A 21,877-nucleotide genomic window follows, 5' to 3' on the forward strand; every position below is an offset into this window, starting at 1 on the left:
AGATGAAATACGCTAACTTTGATTGTTCGCTTATTTTATAAAGTTGAAAACATAAATAAGAATTGCAAGTTTAATGCGTTTTTCTTCTTATAAATTTGATATACCATCATATAGATCATTATATCATATGTACAAAAAATAACTGACAACAGAAAAAAGAATGAAACATAAATTTACGAAGATGAAATACGCTTATTTTGGATTTTCGCTTATTTGATAAAGTTAAAAACTTATTCAACACTTGAAAACATATGTAAATAAGAATTGCAAGTTTAATGCGTTTTTCATTTTATGATAAACAGGATATATTTATCATATATAACACAATGTAGATCATCATATCGTATATTTATCAGGCAAGGACGTTTTAGATATTCAGCTTAGCGAATGAAACTTAAAAGAAACTACAAAAAAAACTTCTTATAAAGTGTATTTCAAAAATAAAAATTACATATTTAATATAGGTTCAACAAAAAAGTACGAAACTAATTTCTTAAAGAGTATACAGTATATTTTAAAAACTAAAAATTTTACATTTTACAAAAACATTTTAATTTGAACATTAATATATTAATAACATTAATATATAAATTAATATATCATATCTTCGAGAAATATTTTGAAATATTAATTAGGGAATGAAACCGAACAAATCTTACTGCAAAAGAGGTCATTAAATTAAAATAACTACTAATTAAATTATTACTTATAAAAAATCCAAAAGGTCATTCAAAAAAATACTCTAATTTTCAAGAGAAGTTGTTAAAATAACATTAGCTCAGTTAATTAAAACTGAATCAATTGCTCATTTAATATACGTTTTTCCTTTAAGAAGTATTTTGAACATTACTTAAAAGGACGCTGAAGCAAATATTCGAATTTTTAACCGAGAATTATCGATGTTCATAAGTTTAGAATTGGATTATTTATTCTTATTAATTTATTATTATACAACTTAAGTTTTAAAAATCTCATCTCTAATGGAATAGAGATAAAGAATAAAAATAACAATTATTTCTTAGTTATATTATACACAAATATATTGTGTTAAATTTTAAATAATTTTTATATATAAAATATACTAGACATATTGTATACTTATATATAGTATAGTATATAATAATATACTATATTTATAATATTTAAAAAGAATTATAATAAAATCGGCATCAACAATTTAAAAAAAAAAGAGAATGTTAAATTCGATATGCTGCAATTGGCGAAATCAACAGCTGGCTTATAAAAATTAAAGAGTATATGTTCAAAAATAAAGAAGAAGAACCAGAGACTGAGACTGAAGCTGCGAATAAAGAAGAAGACGAAGAAGAAGAGGACGAAGAAGAAGAAACAGAAGCTGAACTATGTAGTAACACATTGCTTTCCATTTTCAACACACTTGAACATGCTTCCGCACTTAGGCGTGTGCGTAAAATGGAACTGGAAACTGCAGCTGTGAAGGGTGGAGAGGGGGCAGGGGGGAGGGGAGCGCTGCTTGTCGAGAGGGGTGTGAAGTGGTGTGAGTGACACGAGCTGCAATCTTATCCACCTCTCTCGCTCTCTCTCACTCTCTTGTGCGTTTCACCTAGTTGCCTTTGCTCCCCTCCCCCTCTCCATCCCCCTCCCACTCCCACTCCTCCGTTTAGCCACCCGCAGGCAACAGCCCATTAAGTGTGCACTTCACACGCCTACTAAGTTCATATTACTTACTTAGTTGCGTTTTGTTATTTATTTCCCCACCTTCTCCGCCTCCTCTTCCTTTCCTTGATGAGCATACAAAAACAAAGAAAGAAAGAATGAAAGGAGTAGAAGATAAGCACGATGACAACGCGTCAGCTGAGTGCAGGGCAAATGATGATGTTAACACCCGCTACAGCCTATGCCAAACACTCCCCTCTCTCTCGCTCTCCCCCCTCGCTTAAACAGTTGATATAACTCGGTCCCACTCGGTTTCGCTGCAGAGATCATCACTTGACTTTTTCGCTGATATTAAACCCATTTCAATTTTCAACAGCTTAAGCATTGTTGCCAAACTTCAGTATTACAACATATACAGCTTATATTTGCATTGTTGCCAAACTTCAGTTTTACAGTTTGCCAAACTTCACATGCTTGTTTATTTATGTTGAGAAGCTGACGATATGATTATTTAAAAAATTTTAAATTTAATTTATTTTTTTTTTTTTATTCATTAGCTAAAGTTGCTTAGCATTAAAAATAACATTTTGCATTCTTAATTTAACTTTATTGATTTTAATGGTATTTAAGCTTAACTTATTTTAAATTTATTTAAAAATACATTTTGCATTTTTATTTTTTCTTAATTGAATTTAATGGAATCTTTGCTTTACTGACTAATCATCTTTCAAAATTCCGCTATACTAATGATTAAGTTTATTCAATTTGTTAAAATGGAAATCTACTTTAGTTTATATTTTATTTTGCGAAAAAAAACAAATTTGTTTAAAAAACTAGTGTAAGCTTTTATATTTTAGGTAAAGGAATAATCAAAGTGTGGCTAGCAAAATATTCATCAAATTTTCTTCACTTTGCAATTATCAATTTGAGTCTCTTTGATGTCTTAATGATTTAATGCTATCTAATCTAGTAATTTTCAGCAAAAACTAAATGAAATTGTTTTGTAAATTTGTATTTAGTGCTATAGTTACGGGCAATCGCAGAAAGGGAGCTAAGCAAATAGCAAAAACTTTTTGTCGCATTAAATGAAAAAAAAAGAAAACAGAAAAATTACATCAGCAGCATAATCGATTTAGTTAGAGCCAAAAAGCAATAAGCCAAGTGAATTCTATGGACGAGGGGAAGAACTGAAGAAATTTAATTACGTCACAACGAGGAACAGAGAAAGAGAAACACGTAGACAAAGAAGAAGGAGACGAAGAAGACGAAGAGGGGTGGTCAGAGGTTGTGCCACCAATTTCAGCATTAACGAAATGCTTTTAATTGTGCACTTAACGCTCGTAAAATGTGATTTAATAGTTTTTTGGGAAATGCGAACGCAAGACTGCGTCCAGCAACGAGAGGGGGAACAGGAACAGGAAAGGGGAAGGGGAAGGAAACGAGGGGAGGCCATTGGCCTAGTTGTTTGCCTGGCTGCGGAAACGGAAGTGGAGCGCGTTATAAGTTGGCGGCGAAGTTATTATTTAACCGTTAGCAGCCACAACACAGCACAACACTGACAGCCCAATTTGACCCCTCACCTGACACCCTGCCCACCCCCTTCCCCTCTTCTCCCCTCTTTCTCCTCCCTTGCAATCGCCTGGTGTTGTCGGAAATTGCCATTGACTTTGGGGAATTCAAGCAAATGGCAAAAAAGCAAAAAGCGAAATGTTTTTCGTACTTTCGAGGCCGCCTTCTTCTTCACTGTCTTCGAGTGCTTCTTGCTATTGTGGCTACAGCAAGAAATACTGATGAAATCAATAGAAATTGTGCCAAACCAACAACAACAAGAAGAACAACAAACATTGAAATAGAAATAGAAACAAACCTATTAAATGACCATCTCTCTCGCTCTCTCGCACTCACTTGATAGGGGATCGAATTAGGTCCCAAAGCAATTTGCTTTCTCAAAATTTGTGTGAAAGTGAAGACAAGCACATGATTTTCAATTTGAAGTTGCATTTGCACGATTTTTGCACTTCTTAAAAGTAAATTTTATTCAGTATTCTCAATATATATACAGAGGCCAGCGTTTCAATTAATTTCATATGCATATATTGTGTACTACAATATTCTAGTATTTTAGCATTCTACTATTTTACTATTCCATTATTGTATTTTAGTATTTTATCATTTTAGAATTTAAGTTGTTTAGTGTTTTAGTATTATAGTATTTTAGTATTATGATATTTTTCTCTTTCAGTACTTTTGTATTGCTGTAATATTGCTGATACCTTTGTACTTTTGAAATGACAATGTCTCCGTAAGTATATTCAGTATACTCAATATACTAACACATAACAGAAGCTTCTTAAAATACATATTTAGGTACCATAGTATTCTAGTTTTATAGTATTTTACTATTATTATTCAATTTTAGTATTTTAGAATCTTAGAATTTTGGTATTTTGCTATTTAACAATTTTAGTATTCAACTCTATTACTATTTTAGTACTACTGTTTTATTGTTTTGGTATTTTAGTATTTTCGAATTTGGGTATTTTATACTTTAAGTATTTTAATATTTTAGTCTTCCAGTATTAATAATTTTAAAACTTTTCCATTGCCAAATTACAAGCGTTTGCTATGTCTCTGAAAGTATATTCAGTATACTCAATATACTAACACTTAACAAAACCTTGTACTTACAGAGACCAGCGTTTAAAACATAACATATGTTTAGGTACCATAGTAAGCTACTTTTATAGTATTTCAGTATTTTACTATTACAGTATTTTATTTAATTTTAGTATCTTAGCATTTCCACTTTGAAATTACAAGCGTTTGCAACGTCTCCGCCGATTGAACGAGGAACACTCATGTTTTCTACCCAAGTGAAGAGAATTACGATGTCGTCGATGATCTTTTGCATAGTCGGGCAGCTGAAGAGTGTATAGATCATTGTTACGTTCCACAAAGCCATGCATCCAGGCAGCTGTCAAGGTGTTGTCCACAGGCAGTCGCACCTGCAGATATGTGCTATCTGTCATTTCAGCCACATATTCGACAACCTCATCCATGCTCATTGGTCGTCGAAACTCCATGAAGGCCTCCAGTATCAAGTCCCCATAGAGATATCGCGACATATTGAAATACACTTTACTAAATTTTGGGAGACTGCCTTAATACCATTATTTTTGTGTGTTGAGTTTGCTGAGCTCTAAAGTTAACTGCCTAAGGCTACTTTGTTTAAAAAATCAGCAAATTTAATGACAAAATCTTCAAGATAACTAAAGATAAAACATTAATTTCTATGACCCAAAACTAAAAACTGCAACTCAAATCCAAATTTCGCATTAAAATCTATAAAATATAATCAAAATCTTTGCATTTTTGTAGAATATAAATTATATAATCTATATTATTTTAAAAGTTTGCAAATAAATCCATTTGCATATTTTATAGTAGACTAAGTTAACATCGTTCATTACTGAATAGCTTCAGAGAATGTCTGTTTCATAATATTTTAATAATTCTGGTACATTTAATATACTGTTCTTTAGTAATACTCAAAAATATGTTATACCATGTTATACTAATTCCAATATATTTAATACTGTCTTTTAACACTCCGCAAAATGATTGTCTACCATAATATTATACCAACTCCAGTATATTTAATATACCGCCTCTTAATAATTCCCAACATGATTTTATACCATTTTATTATACTTATTTAGGTATATTTTTATACCATATTATTTTATACCATATTATACCAATTCTAGTACATTTAATACTGTTTTTTAACACTCTACAAAATGACGTTATACCATAATATTACACAAATTCTTTTATAATTGATATACTGTCCGTAAACACAACATGATTTTATACCATTATAGGTATATTTAATATACTGTCCCATAATAATCCACAAAACGATTTTATTAAATTTATTAACCATTCCAAATAATAGAGAATAGCTAAATAATATAATATACTATCTTTGGTATATTTAATATAATATCCCCTTGATTTTATTAAATTTATAAAACATTTTAAATAATAGAATATTTTAATAATGTTTTATGTACTACTCGTTTTTACATATCTTTCAACCTATTATTCTATTTAATTTAAACTTTACTATTATTAAATATGCTCAATACTGACAGATAGTATATGTATAGTAAAAGTTAAATGAAAAAGAATGGCAAATTTAATGATAGTTTCTTACCTTAAGACTATTTTATTATATCTTTAAGAAACATTTCGAAATTTGACTTACAGAAAGAAACTAAACAAAAATAAAAGCGAACATTTAAATTTCAATAAAGACAACTATTATTTCAGTTAAACTTTTAATCATTCTTACATAGTTTAGTAAGTTTTTCACCAGCTTTAATGTTTTGACAGTTGTTGCTTAAAGTGCGCGTTCAGTTGCTCAATATTAAATTGGTTTTGTGAAATGCGCAGGTTATCCATCTTGGGGAATTTCTTTGGAGAGATATGCATACATTTAGTTTACCTGCTGTTGTGTTGTGTTTCGCAATTCGCTCGTTAGTTTGCAGCGGGGGGAAATCCCCCCTGCTTCTCCCTCTCCTTCCAACTCCAGATTTATCAACAACAAAGAGGAGCGAGGAAGGGAAGGAAGAGAGCGATGACTCTGGTGGCCAACGAACCCCGTGGAAACTCTAATGTTTATGCTCATGGTTATGCGTTTCTTGTTTCTTTGGGGAGAAACACACACACACACAGAGTCAGCCCCTCGACGCTAGATGGCGCTGGACGATTATTTCGTTAACATTTACACCAAATGCAGTTAAATTGGAGGCCAACGCCATTTGGGCCATTTTTCGTTGCTATTGTTGTTGTTGTTGTTGCCCATTGGCCTATTTACTCCACAACGTTGTTGTTCTTCTCCTTCTCCTTCTCCGTTTATTCTACGCTGTGATTGCCGTTTGCAAAAAGCGACTTTAAGATTTGTCATTTGCGATAAGAGAATGTTGAAAAGTTGAAATTTTAAAGACACTCTCCATTGTACCCTGTAACTGCATTAAAGTTATGGGGTATGCACATTTTACTTTGCTTTGAACTTTGAAGCAAACACTTAGATTATAAATTAATTTATAACATAACGCAAATTTCAGGGCTTTTGTCCTTGGACAGCAAAAAAATATAAAGAGTATGTATGGTAATGAATACCCTACCATAACTTACAGAGTATACAATACAAAACTGGCAAGTGAAACGCTTTTACTTGTTTCAGACTGTAGACTACACTTGAACTTTATGTAATTGAAAATTTGCTTAGCCATCTACTATTAATTGGCTTTGACACACAGAGAGAGAGCAACAGAGAGAGCGACAGAGGGAGCGAAAGAGAGAGAGAGCAAGTTGCATAAATGCTAAACTGTTTTGAAAATCCCTTTTAATATGCTAAGGAGCGAACACAGAGCATGCAAAAATATCAACAATATTATAATTTATATTGAAAAAGAATAATTAAAGTTCTTGGCAACAACTTGGGTACAAAAGTTCCTCCTCTTCTCCTCTGCTCTCCACTCCTACACTCCTCCTTGTCTCTCCCGTCTAACCAACACAAAATTTAGTTATAGTGCCTTAAAAGTGCTTTCTTTGATATCGCCCTGGCTTTTGCATTCAGTTTGCCAAACAAATTTTAAAGCAAGTTTTTTTGCAGTTTACGCAAAATATAATTTAAGCGCTCTTCAATTGAGCTTGCTTGCCTTTAAGCATTCAATTGCTGCAACAGAAAGTTTATGTCAGTTATTTAATTGAAATTTTTGTTTAAAGAAAGTAAAGTATTCAAATTGAAATTGTAGTTTAGAATAGGAGATAGCTTGCTTCACAAATACAGCACAAATATAATTCATTAGTCAGTAGAATTTAGCGACATTCTTTACTCGTACTAAACTTTTACAAACGTACTGCATACTTTTATTACTGACACAAACTGGGACAAGAACTTTATCATAAAGAAATAAATATTGAATATTGTTATTCTAAGCATTTCTATAGCACTGAACACTGCAGTCTCTTAAATAACTCAACAACCCTCTGGTACTACCGTTTCATAGAGGTATTAAGATACTTTAGCATAACAAAGTGTCATCTGGCATACAAAATAAGCAAATAACTCATTTTATAGAAGTAATCAATAATTTCCATTGTCTTTTAATCTTCTATGTAACCTTCTGGTAGCTTCCGGTACTACCATTTCATTGAGGTAGCAGCAATATCACCTAGGTAACTTACTGCTAATAATAAAAGCAAAGTAGGTAGCTAAAGCTACACACGTACTTAAGTTTAAAGTGTCTGGCATTATTCAACAGCCTTTCGGTACTAGCATTGGTAGAGGTACAAAAATGTGTCATCTCGCATAGAAAATAAGCAAAAAATAATTCTTTTCAATGAAGTACTCAAGAAGTTTCCGTGTTTATCAACAATGTGCAACCTTTCATTACAAAAAAGAATGTTTGAAAGCTAGTACAGTTAAGAAGGCAGCCTAACTTACTACAGCTTAAAGTATTTACAGAGCACTGAACATTGTAGTCTCTCAAAGTAACTCAACAACCTTCTGGTACTACCTTTTTATATAGGTACCAGCTTTGTTATTTGTGTGCTTTACCACAACAAGGTGTCATCTTGCGTAGAAAATAAGCAAATAACTCTCTTCAAAGAAGTAATCAAGAAGTTTCAGTCCCTAATAGCAATATACAACCTTCAGGTACTACCAAAATAAAGGCAAATACTAGAATGCTAGTTCCGTCAAGAAGGTCGCATAAATTGCACATTAAAGCATTGCCTCTAGTAGTGAAATAGTTTATACTATGCTAATTCCGTTCAGAGCCTCTTCGGTAGAGCCACCGCAAGCTGGCTTCACAGGCTCAATCGATGAGGCATTCCTTGACTGAATATTTGCGAAATGGCTGTCGCAACAAAATGGCTAAAATGTGTCAAATTGCTCAACAATTTGCATGAGCTCTAATGAATTTGAGCCCAAAAATCGATTGGGGCATGCCCCCAGTGGCCCCTCGACCCCCTCTCTTGGACATCCTCTAAGGGGAAGCAAAATGGTCCCCTTAACACGCTCTGCGTCCCTGATAAATGGTTTGGGCTTTGACTTTGACTAATGGAATTCCATTGGCGTGCAGGATGTGCAATAAAATAATTGCTTGCCTTGCACTAATTTAAGTGAGAATCAACTCTTCTTCTTCTTGCCACGCCCCCCTTGTGTGTGTGTGCCTGCCTTTTGAGTGTGTCAATTTAAAATATTTGAGATATTTCGAGGCGATTTGCCTGGCATTAATCGTAATTCAATAAAGCACTCTGCAGATTTAAAGATAATGGGGTATGCTGGACTTCTAATAAAACATTTTAAAGATATATTTCTCTTAGTTGCTAAATGTAAAATATAAAATTTTAAAACTTTATTACTAATAATATTTATGATTCTCTTCTTACATCAAAATCATTTTTTAAATTGCTAAATATGAAATTTAAAATTTTACAATTGTCGTATTAAAACTTATTTAATTTATAATAATTTTTTCATTTCAGTTCATTGTTGCTGCCATAATTCATGTGAGTAAACATTAAATTGCAATTTACTATTCACAAGGAATTTTGCGTGTATTTATGTAATTTGATTTCACTATTATTATCTAATTGGCGCTTGATTAGAGTCTGTTTCATGTTCATTGAATCGATTTAAACCTTTATATTTTCTACTTTAGTGTCAATTTTGTTATGCTTCGTCCTTTAGGCTTTCGTTGATTGTTTCATGTCTCATGTTTGTCTTGGTTCTCGCTTTTGTGGTTCATTCAGCACACATTGCCGAATTCCTCCCACAATTCGAATGCCAATTAAATCGATTGTTTGCTCAATGTTGTTTAATCGAGGGGAAACAGGTAGCAAAGAATACACAAAAGAAAAGAAAGCATGTGAGAGGGAAATAAACTGGATTATGGCAAAGGGTAACGATCAAGAACAACAACCTTCTAATTAATGCCTTTCTATCTTTGCTATACTCGGAGTACACGGACTTAAGGTCAATTATTAAGAGGAACCGCAAAAATTCTGACAGTATAAGTACCCTAAAAATAGAAATGAAAGCAGTTCTAAATACCAAACACAACTCAGTAGTCTATTGAAACACAACAATATCTGGCTTTTAAGTTTGTCGGAAAAAAATTTTACCTATTAAAGTTCCAACAAGATTTGAAGTAAGCAGATAAATGCAGTCTAATATGAGAAGCATTTAATACTATTATTAGGAATCTTTAACTATCTTTCACTCTGACATACATGCTGTTAAATAAACGGACGGACGGACGGATGGAAAATGATTAGAAAAATATTAATCATATATTATAGAACTATCTTTATAAAATAGTGTCATAAAATTTGGCAACTTCAGCTATTGTAATTTCTACTATATAGACAAACAAACGAACGGACAGAAAGACAGACTGACGATGGGCAGTGAAAAATCTTTGCAACGAAAGCTTTCAATAAGGAAAAGAATGAATAAAAACAATGAATGCACTATTGAATACAAACCACCTCAGAAATCTATCGAATCACAATAAAAACCGGCTTTTCAGTTGAGCCAGTTGCTCAAGTTCAAGCTTATGCTCAATTTTGACAAACTTAAGCCAAAATATTATAATTAAGTTTAACAACTAGTCTCAGAGATGTAGGCTAACAAGGCAAAGGATAGACGGACGGATTATACTATATTTATCATAAAAAATTGCTACCAAGTTTGGCAACATTTATTTAAAATATATTAATTATAAAATAAAAAATACTGTCATTAAGTTTAACAACTTTGGCTGTTGTAGTCTCTGAGCTATAGCCTAAAAAACGAATGGACAGACGGACATTTATTAAAAATATATTAATTATAAATTATAGATCGAACTTCATAAAATATTGTCAAGTTGGATAACTTTAAGTGATATAGTCTCTGAGCTATAGACTAACAAACGAATGGACGGACAGACAGACAAATAGTTGTGAAAAAATAAGCTTTTTCCACTAAAGCTTTGCTTCGACTGCAGTCAGTAATGAGTCTGTGTTTTGTGTGTTGCATACTTTTAAGGGCAAAGTGAAAGCTTAATGATGCACTTGCTGCTGTCGTTGTTGTTGACGGATGCCAATGGCTTTGTAGCCGCGGGGCCAATGTCAAAGCATATTTGCCAATTGGCTGCGCTTTGTTGGACCACCCAACTATGCAACCATCCAATCTCCTAACCACATGGAAACTCTCTTCTATGCAGCTGAAGTGGAGGCGTCGTAATCGTTGCTAACGAAAACCAATTTTTTGGGCCTGCGAGAATCGCAATTAAAACAACATTTCACTGCCTGATTTCTTGGTTTTCCAAACTTTCTCTCCCTCCCTCTCTCTCTCTCTTTCCATCTCTCCCTCCCTCCCTATTTGAGATATTTTCTCTCTCATTGTTTCTAATTGCAAAAAACTTTTGTTGTTGTTGTTGTTGTCGGCGGCATTTGGAATTCTGGATTCTGATTCGGTTTTGTGGCCCCAACGAATGCAACATCGCTTTAGGAGTCGCTCAGTTAACCAATCCATCTGTCCATTCGTCCATTCATCAGTCCATCAGTCAGTCCTTCAGCTTTCGACTCCTAGTCCTGCGTGTCCTTTTGTTTTCCACTGCCAACGGCACAATGCGCTTCATTTTCGGGGCTCTTCGCTTTTTTTGCGCTCCGTTTCTGGCCACAATGCAAACGTCAATTGAGCGCAATGTTGCCAACTGTTGGTCAATCTGCATCTCGCTTTCTCTTTTCTCCCCTTTCACCCTTTTCCCTTTGGCAAACACACACACACACAGCAAACACACAGTTGTTCAATGAGCTCTTTGATTTGCCGCATTTTGTTGCACTCCTTTTGGCGAATGCAAATTCAAATCCAAATCCAAATGCAAAATGCAATCGCATATTCTTTTTGTGTAAGCAGCTTTAAAAGCTGCTGCTTAGGCAATTTTATTTTGAATTTACAAATTCGAAAAAGGGGGAAAAAATACATAAGTATGAAAGCTAAAGCTCGACTTTGAGATACTCCGAACCCTTATTGAATAAGGAAAAAATGTTTCGGAATTATTCTTAAAATATTTCAAATTAATATAGTGCAAAAGTACTAAAAACATACCGATCAAAACGTTGTGGTATTATTCTAGAAATATTATTATTATTATTTGGCCATGACAACCCTTTTATTGGGTCTCAGCCTGAAGCGTAATGTGCCTCCACGCGTCCCTGTCCTGAGCGCGCCTTCGCCAGTTGGTAACACCAAGTGTGGACAGGGTTTCCATCACCTGGTCTTGCCAACGCGTTCGGGGTCGTCCTCTCCTTCGTGTCCCAACAATCACCGCATCAAACACCTTACGAACCGGAGCGTCTTCATCCATACGGGCAACGTGGCCCAGCCAGCGAAGTCTTTGAGATTTCACTCGACTGGCCACGTCAACATCACCGTACAGCTCATACAGCTCATGGTTATATCTGATGCGATAAACATCATCCACGCAGATTGGACCAAAGATTTTACGAAGAATTTTCCTCTCAAACACTCCAAGAGCAGCTGCGTCTGACTGCGTCACTGTCCAGCACTCCGCACCATATAGGAGTACTGGAAGAATGAGCGTCTTGTAGAGTGTGGTTTTTGTGCGTCGAGAGAGAGCTCTACTATTGAACTGCCTACTGAGCCCAAAGTAACACCTGTTGGCAAGTGTTATTCTCCGCTTAATCTCCAGACTGACATCATTTGTACTGGTTATAGCAGTGCCTAGGTAAATAAACTCCTTGACGGACCCAAAGCTATAGTTTTCTGCAGTCAGCTGAGAATCAAGACGCCGCGATTCTCTGCTAGAGCACACCATAAACTTTGTTTTCTCCATATTCACCGCTAGTCCTACTTTCGCTGATTCCTTTTCAATAGCCCCGAAGGCTCCTGTGACATCACGCTTGGTGCGGCCAATGATATCAATATCATCAGCGTAACCAAGGAGCTGGACACATCTGTTGGTTAATATCGTGCCCGTCCGATGTACACCAGCCTTTCTTATAATACTCTCCATTAAAATATTGAAGAGTATACAAGACAGCGAGTCACCTTGTCTGAGGCCACACTTGGTAGCAAAGGTTTCGGATTGGCCACATCCTACCTTGACAGAGCTGATGGTGTTGCTCAATGTCATTCTGCAAAGTCTAGTCAGCTTTGCTGGTATACCAAGCTCAGACATGGCGGCATATAGGCGATCTCGCCGGGGGCTATCAAATGCGGCTTTGTAGTCGACGAAGAGATGGTACGTGTCGATCTGGTTCTCGTAAGACTTCTCCAGGATTTGGCGCAAGGTGAAAATCTGGTCAACGGTGGACTTGCCAGGCCTGAACCCGCACTGATAAGGTCCAATCAGTGCTTCAGCATGGGGTTTCAGTCTTTCACACAATACGCTCGTTAGGACCTTGTATGCAACTGGAAGAAGACTAATTCCGCGGTAGTTGGTGCGCAACGTGGCATCACCCTTCTTCAGGATGGGACAGATCATGCTGAGGTTCCAATCTTCGGGCATGCTCTCCGTGAGCCATATCTTACTGATTAGTTGGTGCATGCTCCCTACCAACATATCACCAGCTGCCTTAAACAATTCTGCCGGCAGGCCGTCAGCACCTGCAGACTTGTTGTTTTTAAGCCGTTGGATTGCATCCTTGACTTCGATATGACTTGGGATTGGCACTTCAATATCAGTGCCATAGATTGGGGTTCGTGGATCATAGTCTTCAGAGTCTGTGTTTGAGCCAGATAACAGACTCGAGAAGTGATCCCTCCATAACTTCAGCACGACCTCTGCTTCTGTGACAAGATTTCCATCATCGTCCCTGCACGCCACTGCACCAGTCTTAAATCCTTGGGTCAGACGCTTGACCCTCTGGTAGAAGTTGCGTGCTTCATTTCTGCATCTGCTGCTCTCTATGCTCTCACACTCTCGCCTTTCCTGCTCTTTCTTCTTGCGTCTGAAAAGGCGTTTTTCGTCTCTTCTTCTCGACCTGTAGACATCCACAAAAGCCCGTGTCGCCCCAGCCTGCAGTGTTCTTCTGTAGGCGGCGTCCTTTGCAGCTGTTGCGTCATGACACTCCTGATCGTACCATGGATTCCTTGTTAGAGGACGCTGGAATCCAAGCACTTCTTCTGCCGAAGCTCGCAGAGAGTGAGATATGAGCGCCCACATATCGCTTATGTCTTCAGGTATCGAAGGTGCTCGGCTTAATAGCCCCGAGACGTGAGTGGAGAATGCATTCTTCGCCTGTTGTGATTGCAGCTTTCCGATGTCCAGCCTTCTTAACGCACTTCGACGTGCAATCTTCGCCACACATAGCCGTGTGCGAATCTTAGCTGCAACAAGATAATGGTCGGAGTCGATGTTGGGACCCCGACAGGATCGCACGTCGAGTATGTTAGATGCATGCCTTGCATCGATCACAACATGATCGATCTGATTTCTGGTCAGTCGATCGGGTGAGAGCCAAGATGCCTTATGGATGTCCAAATGACGGAATCCGGTACTACGAACTACCATATTATGCGCAGCTGCAAAGCCTATTAATCTGAGACCATTGCTCGAGGTGGTCTCATGTAGACTAAATCGCCCGACGGTGGCACCAAAGATGTCTTCTCGTCCTACCTTGGCATTAAAATCCCCGAGGAGAATTTTAATGTCATGGGAAGGACAGCGGCCATAAGCTCGGTCGAGCTCCGAATAGAAAGCGTCCTTGGTGGCATCGTCCTTTTCCTCCGTTGGGGCATGTGCGCATATCAGGCTGATGTTAAAGAATTTGGCAGTAATTCGGATCGTTGCAATTCTCTCGTTTGTTGGCCGAAAGTGAGAGACTCGGCGCCGCAGCCTGGCACCTACGACGAAACCACAACCAAATTCATGCCGTTCTGGGTGGCAGCTGTAGTATATGTCACAGTTCTTCTTCTTTATGCAGCCTTGTCCTATCCATCGCATCTCCTGGATAGCAGTGATGTCAGCCCTGCATTTGTTGAGGGTATCTGCTAGTTGTTGAGCAGCACCAGGTCTGTACAATGTTCGTACGTTCCAGGTGCATACTCTCAAATCATTGTCCATTTTACGCTTGCTATGGTCGTCAACGTTATATCGGTTCCTTTCCGAGGCTTCTCTTGCTTCCTTCACTGAAATTGCGTTTTACATGGGTGGATTCCAAGTCCTACGCCAAAACCTAGTTTGTAGAGTTAGGACTCTCGTCGCGCGCTTTAGTTTGCCACTCAACGGCTGTCGAGTGACAATCCAGGGAGAACCACGTGGAGGTAGTGCGTCGGCTTGAAGAGAGCAGTGACAGGAATCATGCTGGCATTCACCAAGTTGAATGCAATCAGACACTTTGACCTGTATGCTTTCCCCCATTCTCCCCATTCTAGAAATATACCAAATTAATATACCACAAAAATACTAAATATTTACCAAAGTAAGAAAGTTAACGTTACTTATTTTGATGCCAAATTCATATACTAGAAAAATACTAAAAATATACCGAGGAAAGCTAATGCTACACACTTTGAATAAAAACGAAAAAGTGCAGGATAAAATTCAAAATATGCCAAAATAATATACCGCCAAAATACTAAATATATACCAAATGCTTTAAATGGTATATTAATATGTCAAAGCAACTAGAATCCGTAGTAAGTTGGGGTTTTTCGCATACAAAAGTATTTCATTAATAACTTGTATAATTTCGCATCACGGGAATCATAAATATTGTAGTTATTATTGCATGTACCGAAAATCGCAACTCTAGCATAAACATTACGCTTGTTATTTTTTAGAGAACTCTGCTCATTTGCATTTTCATTAGAGTTTCACAAAGAAAAATTTAATAGTCTAAAATTGTTTTCTTTATAGATTGATTGTACTATCTTATGCTAATGATTAAATTTTTTGTAATAAAATACTAACTTGAATGACTTCAGAGCATAATGATAGCAAATGTTTTCCTTAGACATATTAATCATCGAAATGCTTCAAAAATTTTGTAAAGAAAAGCAAACACAATAGATTTATTAGACCTTTGAAAAAAAAAAATAATAAATGTATTATACACAGATACAAGAACATTACAGTACAAAATGTTTGCTTACATTTTAAATACATATTTAGGATAATAATAGAATTTAGCTTTGCTTAAATATTTACTTAATGCATTTATTAACTTGTGGCATTTGCTTACATACAAAAAATTGTTATATTTAAATTTGAATGCCTAATAATATTTCTTATTTTCATCACACAATGCGGGCTGTTCTCGAACTAAACAATAAAAATAAAAAAAATTGATAATTTTCCTCTTAAATCTGTAATAATTATTGTAAGGTTTATCCACAGGACTCAACTGGGTTTTCTACCAATGCCTAAACAGTTTATCCATATCGTAGTTGCTCTCATTTCGTAAACCAAAGTTATTATTGACTTGACTGATAGATACACAAATTTATAATTTAGCTTCTCTTTCATGTGTTACACTTATTGTAAGGTTTATCCACATGACTTAGCTGCGTTTCCAACCAGTGCTTAAAGGGTTTATCCATATCTTAGTTTTTTTTCTTTCCCGGTATCTTCTACTCTTCCTTTTCTAAAGAGTCCTCCTCTCGATCCTCTTCTTATTAAACCAACTCAACAATACACTGAATATATACATTTATCCTTATCCTTCTCCTTACTCCACTTATTGACTTAGCTGGGTTTCCAACCACTGCTTAAACGGTTTATCCAAAGTTATCCAAACTGCGTTTTATCGCCTTCCTCGTCTCGCTTCGCCAGCCGCTTTGCGAAAGCGATTGTGTGAGCCACTGCCAAACTGTTTGCTCGCCGCCAGCAGCGCCGAGGAGCCGGCAACTTCATCCTTCTCGGGCAGATGCGCCACATGGAGGATGTCCCAGAGCAGCTTGCCGCTCTCCTGCGACTGCAGCAGATCCGCGAGCTCCGCTTGGCTTCGCTTCAGCAGCTCTCGCAAGCTGCCGCCGCGTCGCAAAAGTCCGTGAACATTTCGCGTTTGAATGCCCGGCAGACGGAGGAGAAAATCATGAATTGCATTATTGAATTGCAATTGCTCTCCACCGGATCCGGTGGCCGCTTCCTCGCTGCCCAAAGCGGCGGCTGTCTGGGCATCGGGTTCGGCTTTGCCCAGCTTGAGTTCTTCGAAGAGCTGAGCGGTGGCATAAGGCGATGGCGACCAAATGAGACGCAGCCGGGGAAAATGCAACGTGAGCAGTTGCAACTTTTGCATAATGTCCGCATTCGTTGCCGTCGTCTGTTGGGATAACATGAATTTCCCTTGGAGGTGAAACGGACGATTCTGATCGAATTCAATCAACAGAATCGGTTTCGCATAGTATCGCTGCATCTGCACGCATTGATTGTACAATCGACCCGAGTTCAACGAGCCAATCAAATCCGATATCGATTTGCGTTCGACGCACACATCGGGCGTCAGAATGTAATCGCCAATCGTGATGGTCACTGGGACCACTTCTAGTCCACGTTTGTGTATCAAACAGGGCAAATCGGACCGAAATTCTCGCATATCCACAATCACTTTGGGCGTCACAGCGGCGACGGCCAAAGCTGCTCCAGTGGCAGCTCCACGTCGGGTTTGTGCATTCGAAGAACTCGCCGCGTCCTCTTCGTGCTCGTAGCTCTTGTACAGCACAAAGGCCTCATCGGATTTGCCATCCTGGTACTCGGGTATCACCATTTTCTGCAAGTGAAATGTAAAGTCAAAGTCTAAAACTGTAGTTCGAGTTTCGTATGACACTTGGCAAGATTGTGTGCAAATTTGAATGTTTTAGCTCTACAAGGCTGCGAGATTTTGTTGTTTAAACGAACGGACAGATAATATATTAAAATATCACTATCATGATATGTTACTTTATTCATTTGTGAAACTAAATCTAATTCCAGTAACATTAATAGCACTTCCTCGTCTATTGGCTCAAATCACAGTGATTAAATAAATGGACACACAAATAGACGGAGTGAAGTCTTAAGCTCTTTTTGTGTTTATGATTGAACTTGTCTAATTGACATTTCTTGAGAGCAGAGTTATCTTGAAAAACTATGAGATACAGCAAAATTGGTGGCAGTACTGATATTAGAAATTGAGATAGAACTGATTAAATAAGCGGGCAAACAGACACACGGAATGAAGCCTTAAGCTTGGACTATTCTAATAAACTTTTTTGCTTGACAAGACAATGCAAGTAAAACTAGCCTAACAATCTATGGAATACAGCAAAATTGGAGGCAATAGCACTCTTATTAGCTAAGATACAAGTGTTTAAACAGGCGGACAGACAGACAGACTGTAAAATGCGAGACTTACGCTCTTTGTGTCGATGATCAGCTCAAAGGCGGACTTCTCGCGCCTCAAGCTGGTCAAGTACGATTGCTCCTCGACGGTGCGAGCGTGAATGAGGAAATAGATCTTCATGCGATCGGCGGGCAGATGACGACGACGCGCCTCGAAGACCTCCAGCTGGCGAATCGCCGTCACATTCGTGTTGTACATGATGACATAGTGTGGCTGCATCTGTTCGAGCATGTGTTCCAGGGCCATGGCGCCCTCGCGTTCCGTCTTGAAGGTTTGCAGGCAAATGCAGGGCTGACGATGTGCGGCCAATGCAGCCGAGACATCGAATTGCTCCAGCTCGGGTATAATCTCAAAGATCGAGGCATTCGGATCGACATCCGCTGCAGCGGCACTTGGCAATGCTTGGGTCATGGTCAGCATGTAGCTCTCCTCGAACAAATGTTGCGCCTCGGCATCGTCGTTGCCCAGCAGCAACTGCGTCAGCTCATCGAGTTGCGTTGATGTGTCCTCCAATTTGGATTCATTTGTCATCTGCTTTGCCTCCGTCTTAATCTTTGTCTTCGTCTTTGTCTGCGTCTCTGTTTCGGCCATCGCTGCGCTTTGACTGTCCCGTGTAAATTGCTCGCTCACCTTGCCCACCTGCACCTCGTGACGCAGCGCCTGCTGCAGCAGAAAGCGTGCTCCGCCTTGGGTCAGATATTGCTTCAGCTGGTAGCAGGTGCGCGCATCCTGACACAGGATCAACACCTTGGGCGGCTCCAGGTGATCGGCGCCGCGTCGTCGTCGCATGTCTTCAGGGATCTCAGTGGTCAGCAGCTCGGTCAGTGGCTGCCACTTGGGACAGGGTTCGGGCTCGAATTCTGCAATTCAAAAAGTAAGAGAGTTACATTGCAGTATTATGCTTAAAATATACTGAATTAATATACTGCAAAAATACTAAAATATACCGAAAAAAGCTAATGCTACTAATTGTGATTAAGAGCAAAGCATTGCGGTATTATACTCCAAATATACCACATTAATATACCGCAAAAATACCAAAATATACCGAAGAAAGTTAATGCTACTCATTGTGAAGAGCAAAGCATGTCGGTACTCAAAATATACCAAATAAACATACCGCAAAAATACTAAAATATACCAAAGCACAAAAGATACCCATTTTTAAAAGGAGATGCATAGGAAATAAATGCGCTATTGTTCTTCAAATATACCAGAATTAATATACCACAAACATACTAAAATATACTGAAGGCTATATTTGGTATATTGATAAAGTACTTCACTTAAAAAAGAAAGAAAAGTACATTCGAATGTATACCAAACAAATACTCCGCAAACATACTAAAATATACCGAAGTAAGAAATTTAATGCTACCCATAAAGGATAAAAGCAAAGCGGTGCGGTATTATTTTTAAAATATACCAACTACTGCAAAAATACTAAAATGTACCGAAGGCTATATTTGGTATATTGGTATATTACTTTATTTGAACAGAAAAACAGTCGAATGTGCTCTTTTCAAATATACCAAATTAATATACCGCGAAAATACTAAAAATACACCGAAGGCTACATTTGGTATATTGATATAGTACTGTATTCAAGACATACCATAGAATGCATATTATACTAAATTGTCAGTCAAACCACTTATGACACGATCCCTACCTCTTACAATCTCTGAGATTTAGGAGTCCAGAAAAACGGACGGACGGACTAGGCTATAACGTCTCAGCTGATCAAGAATATATATACTTTATAGTATTGGAGATGTCTCCTTCTGGCTGTAAATTCCTTGTGTCTGTAACAGATACCAAAGGTTGTATTTGGTACATTTAAAATATACCATAGAGTACAAAATATACCACATTGTCACGCTTCTATGATTAATTCTAAGCAAAGTAAATGAACCATCAGACAATCTAAAACTAAATTAAATCTGATGATGGCTTTGCTTTCTATGCAGACTGAAGATCTGCTGTGATTCTACCAGCTATTATCTATCAGCTTCCACTCACCGTTCTGTCCATTGTAGACGCGTTGCTTGGAGAGCATGAAGATCTGCTCAGCGGCATCGAGCAGCGTCCAACCCGAGTTGCTGATGGCGTATTCGGTGCCGCGATATCGTTTGATCAGCGCATAAGCGCTGACAGCATCGTGATACATGGTGGAACTACAAGAAGTAAATGCAAGATTTAAATAAAGATTTATAACAAATATAATCAAACATCGCCTCACATCATCAGACTGCGGAGTATCTTCAGATCAGCGACAATGAGTTTCGTTTGCGAGTTGAGCTGATGCCAAATGCAATCGAGTTGCGCTTGCAAAATCTTGTGGAACTTCTTCGTCACACAATTCTCCACGGTGATGGCCTCCATGTCAACGGTGCGATTAATGCGCTTGATTTCGCGCACCAAAAAGTTCATAATATCCAAAATGTGCGTCTGTATCGAGCTAATTCTTGTGGTCAAAGGCACATGGAGCTCGATCGTTTGTGTTTGCCACGGATGCAGTGCTGCACGGACGGTGGCATGAAACCGGGGCCAAATGTACAATTGTTTGACGAACAAATTGCGCATGGTGCGCTCGATGTGCGCATAGCCAATGGTAAAGGATTCGGGACTGCTCGAGAACGCTTTGATGAAGCCCGTCTTATTGCGCTGACGATACAAACGCAAGGCGAACGCCTCTTGGCAGCTCTCGATGATGTTGTGGGCACGCAGCACAATGATGCCAGTGATCAGCTCAATGGGTATGCGTTGCTTCAGCAGATCCACGACGAGGATGCGTGTGCTAATGAATTGAATGCCGCCTTCGAGATAAACGCGTTCGCTACAAAAACAAAACATGCTCGATTAAAATGTTTTATAGAACACACACACGTAATGAGTTCTACCGCTCGGTGGCTGTGTTGGCCACCTCGTGCACATATTTGGCCTCCAGCTGTGACTTGTAGTACTGCTCCTCGCAGTCGGAACTGTTCACCACCAGCAGCAAATTGCCCGCATCGCTGTACACCTTCAAAATGTTGATTAGCACACGCTCATAGCTCAGTCCCCTGCAAAAGACGTTAATTGTTGTTGCACTCGCCTATAACTACTGTACTCACTTGGCACACACTAAGAGTCCATCCTGGTGTATCAAGTCCAGAAACATTTGCTTCTCGTACTCCAGCAGCACGACATCTTTGCGCAGCAAATACTCTTCGGCTGTCACCAGATTGGCCAAATCCTCATCGGTTAGCGTCTCATTGTTTGACTCGGGCAATGCTGTAGCTTCTGTGGCCTCTGTTTTTTCCACTTCGCCAGCTGCTTTTTCCTCCTCATTATCGGACATGGCGCATAACAATTTCACAACGTAAACAAATAAAACGCCGGTAAATTCAACAACGATATTCTAACTGCCATCAGCTGTTTGGCTGCAGTGCCACAATAATCGATTACAAGTAGCCCACACACGACATAAAGTAAGAATATACCAAAATATACCAACAGCAAACCGCGTACTATTCATTGAAAAAAAAACGTCATCAGCTGTTTGGCTGCAGTGCCAGAGTAATCGATTACAAGTAGCCCACACACGACACAACTTAGGAATATACCAAAATATACTAATGGCAAACAGCTGTTTGAAAGAAACAATTTTTTTCGTATTGAAAATAACAAAATTACTTTTATTTGTAGTGCTTTAAATAAATTGTTAAAATTTTTAAGTGCTTTTTTTTATTATTTATATATAATTATTAGACTAGTATATTTGTCAAATAATATTTTTGCTTGTGAAATAGTTGAGCGATTTGCTATCGATATATCGATAACGCTG

The 21,877-nt window shown here is 37.9% G+C and overlaps 2 protein-coding genes across 2 annotated transcripts; both read right to left on the bottom strand.

Moving 5' to 3' along the window:
- Nucleotides 1-4,375: 4,375 nt before the first annotated feature.
- On the bottom strand, nt 4,376-4,828 carry LOC117572868 (uncharacterized). The gene has a single exon (XM_034255922.2). It carries the CDS (start codon nt 4,758-4,760, stop codon nt 4,449-4,451), a length of 312 nt encoding a protein of 103 aa, XP_034111813.1. The 5' UTR covers nt 4,761-4,828; the 3' UTR covers nt 4,376-4,448.
- A 10,982-nt stretch (nt 4,829-15,810) lies between these two features.
- LOC117576961 (DNA repair endonuclease XPF) lies at nt 15,811-21,483 on the bottom strand. Its single transcript, XM_034262140.2, has 6 exons — nt 21,165-21,483; nt 20,952-21,113; nt 20,291-20,887; nt 20,071-20,225; nt 18,061-18,908; nt 15,811-17,436 (listed from the first exon to the last, which is right to left on the bottom strand). Exons 1-6 carry the CDS (start codon nt 21,389-21,391, stop codon nt 16,471-16,473), a joined length of 2,955 nt encoding a protein of 984 aa, XP_034118031.1. The 5' UTR covers nt 21,392-21,483; the 3' UTR covers nt 15,811-16,470.
- Nucleotides 21,484-21,877: the final 394 nt, after the last annotated feature.

The sequence above is a fragment of the Drosophila albomicans genome, chromosome X (genome assembly GCF_009650485.2).
Source record: "Drosophila albomicans strain 15112-1751.03 chromosome X, ASM965048v2, whole genome shotgun sequence".
NCBI lineage: Eukaryota > Metazoa > Arthropoda > Insecta > Diptera > Drosophilidae > Drosophila > Drosophila albomicans.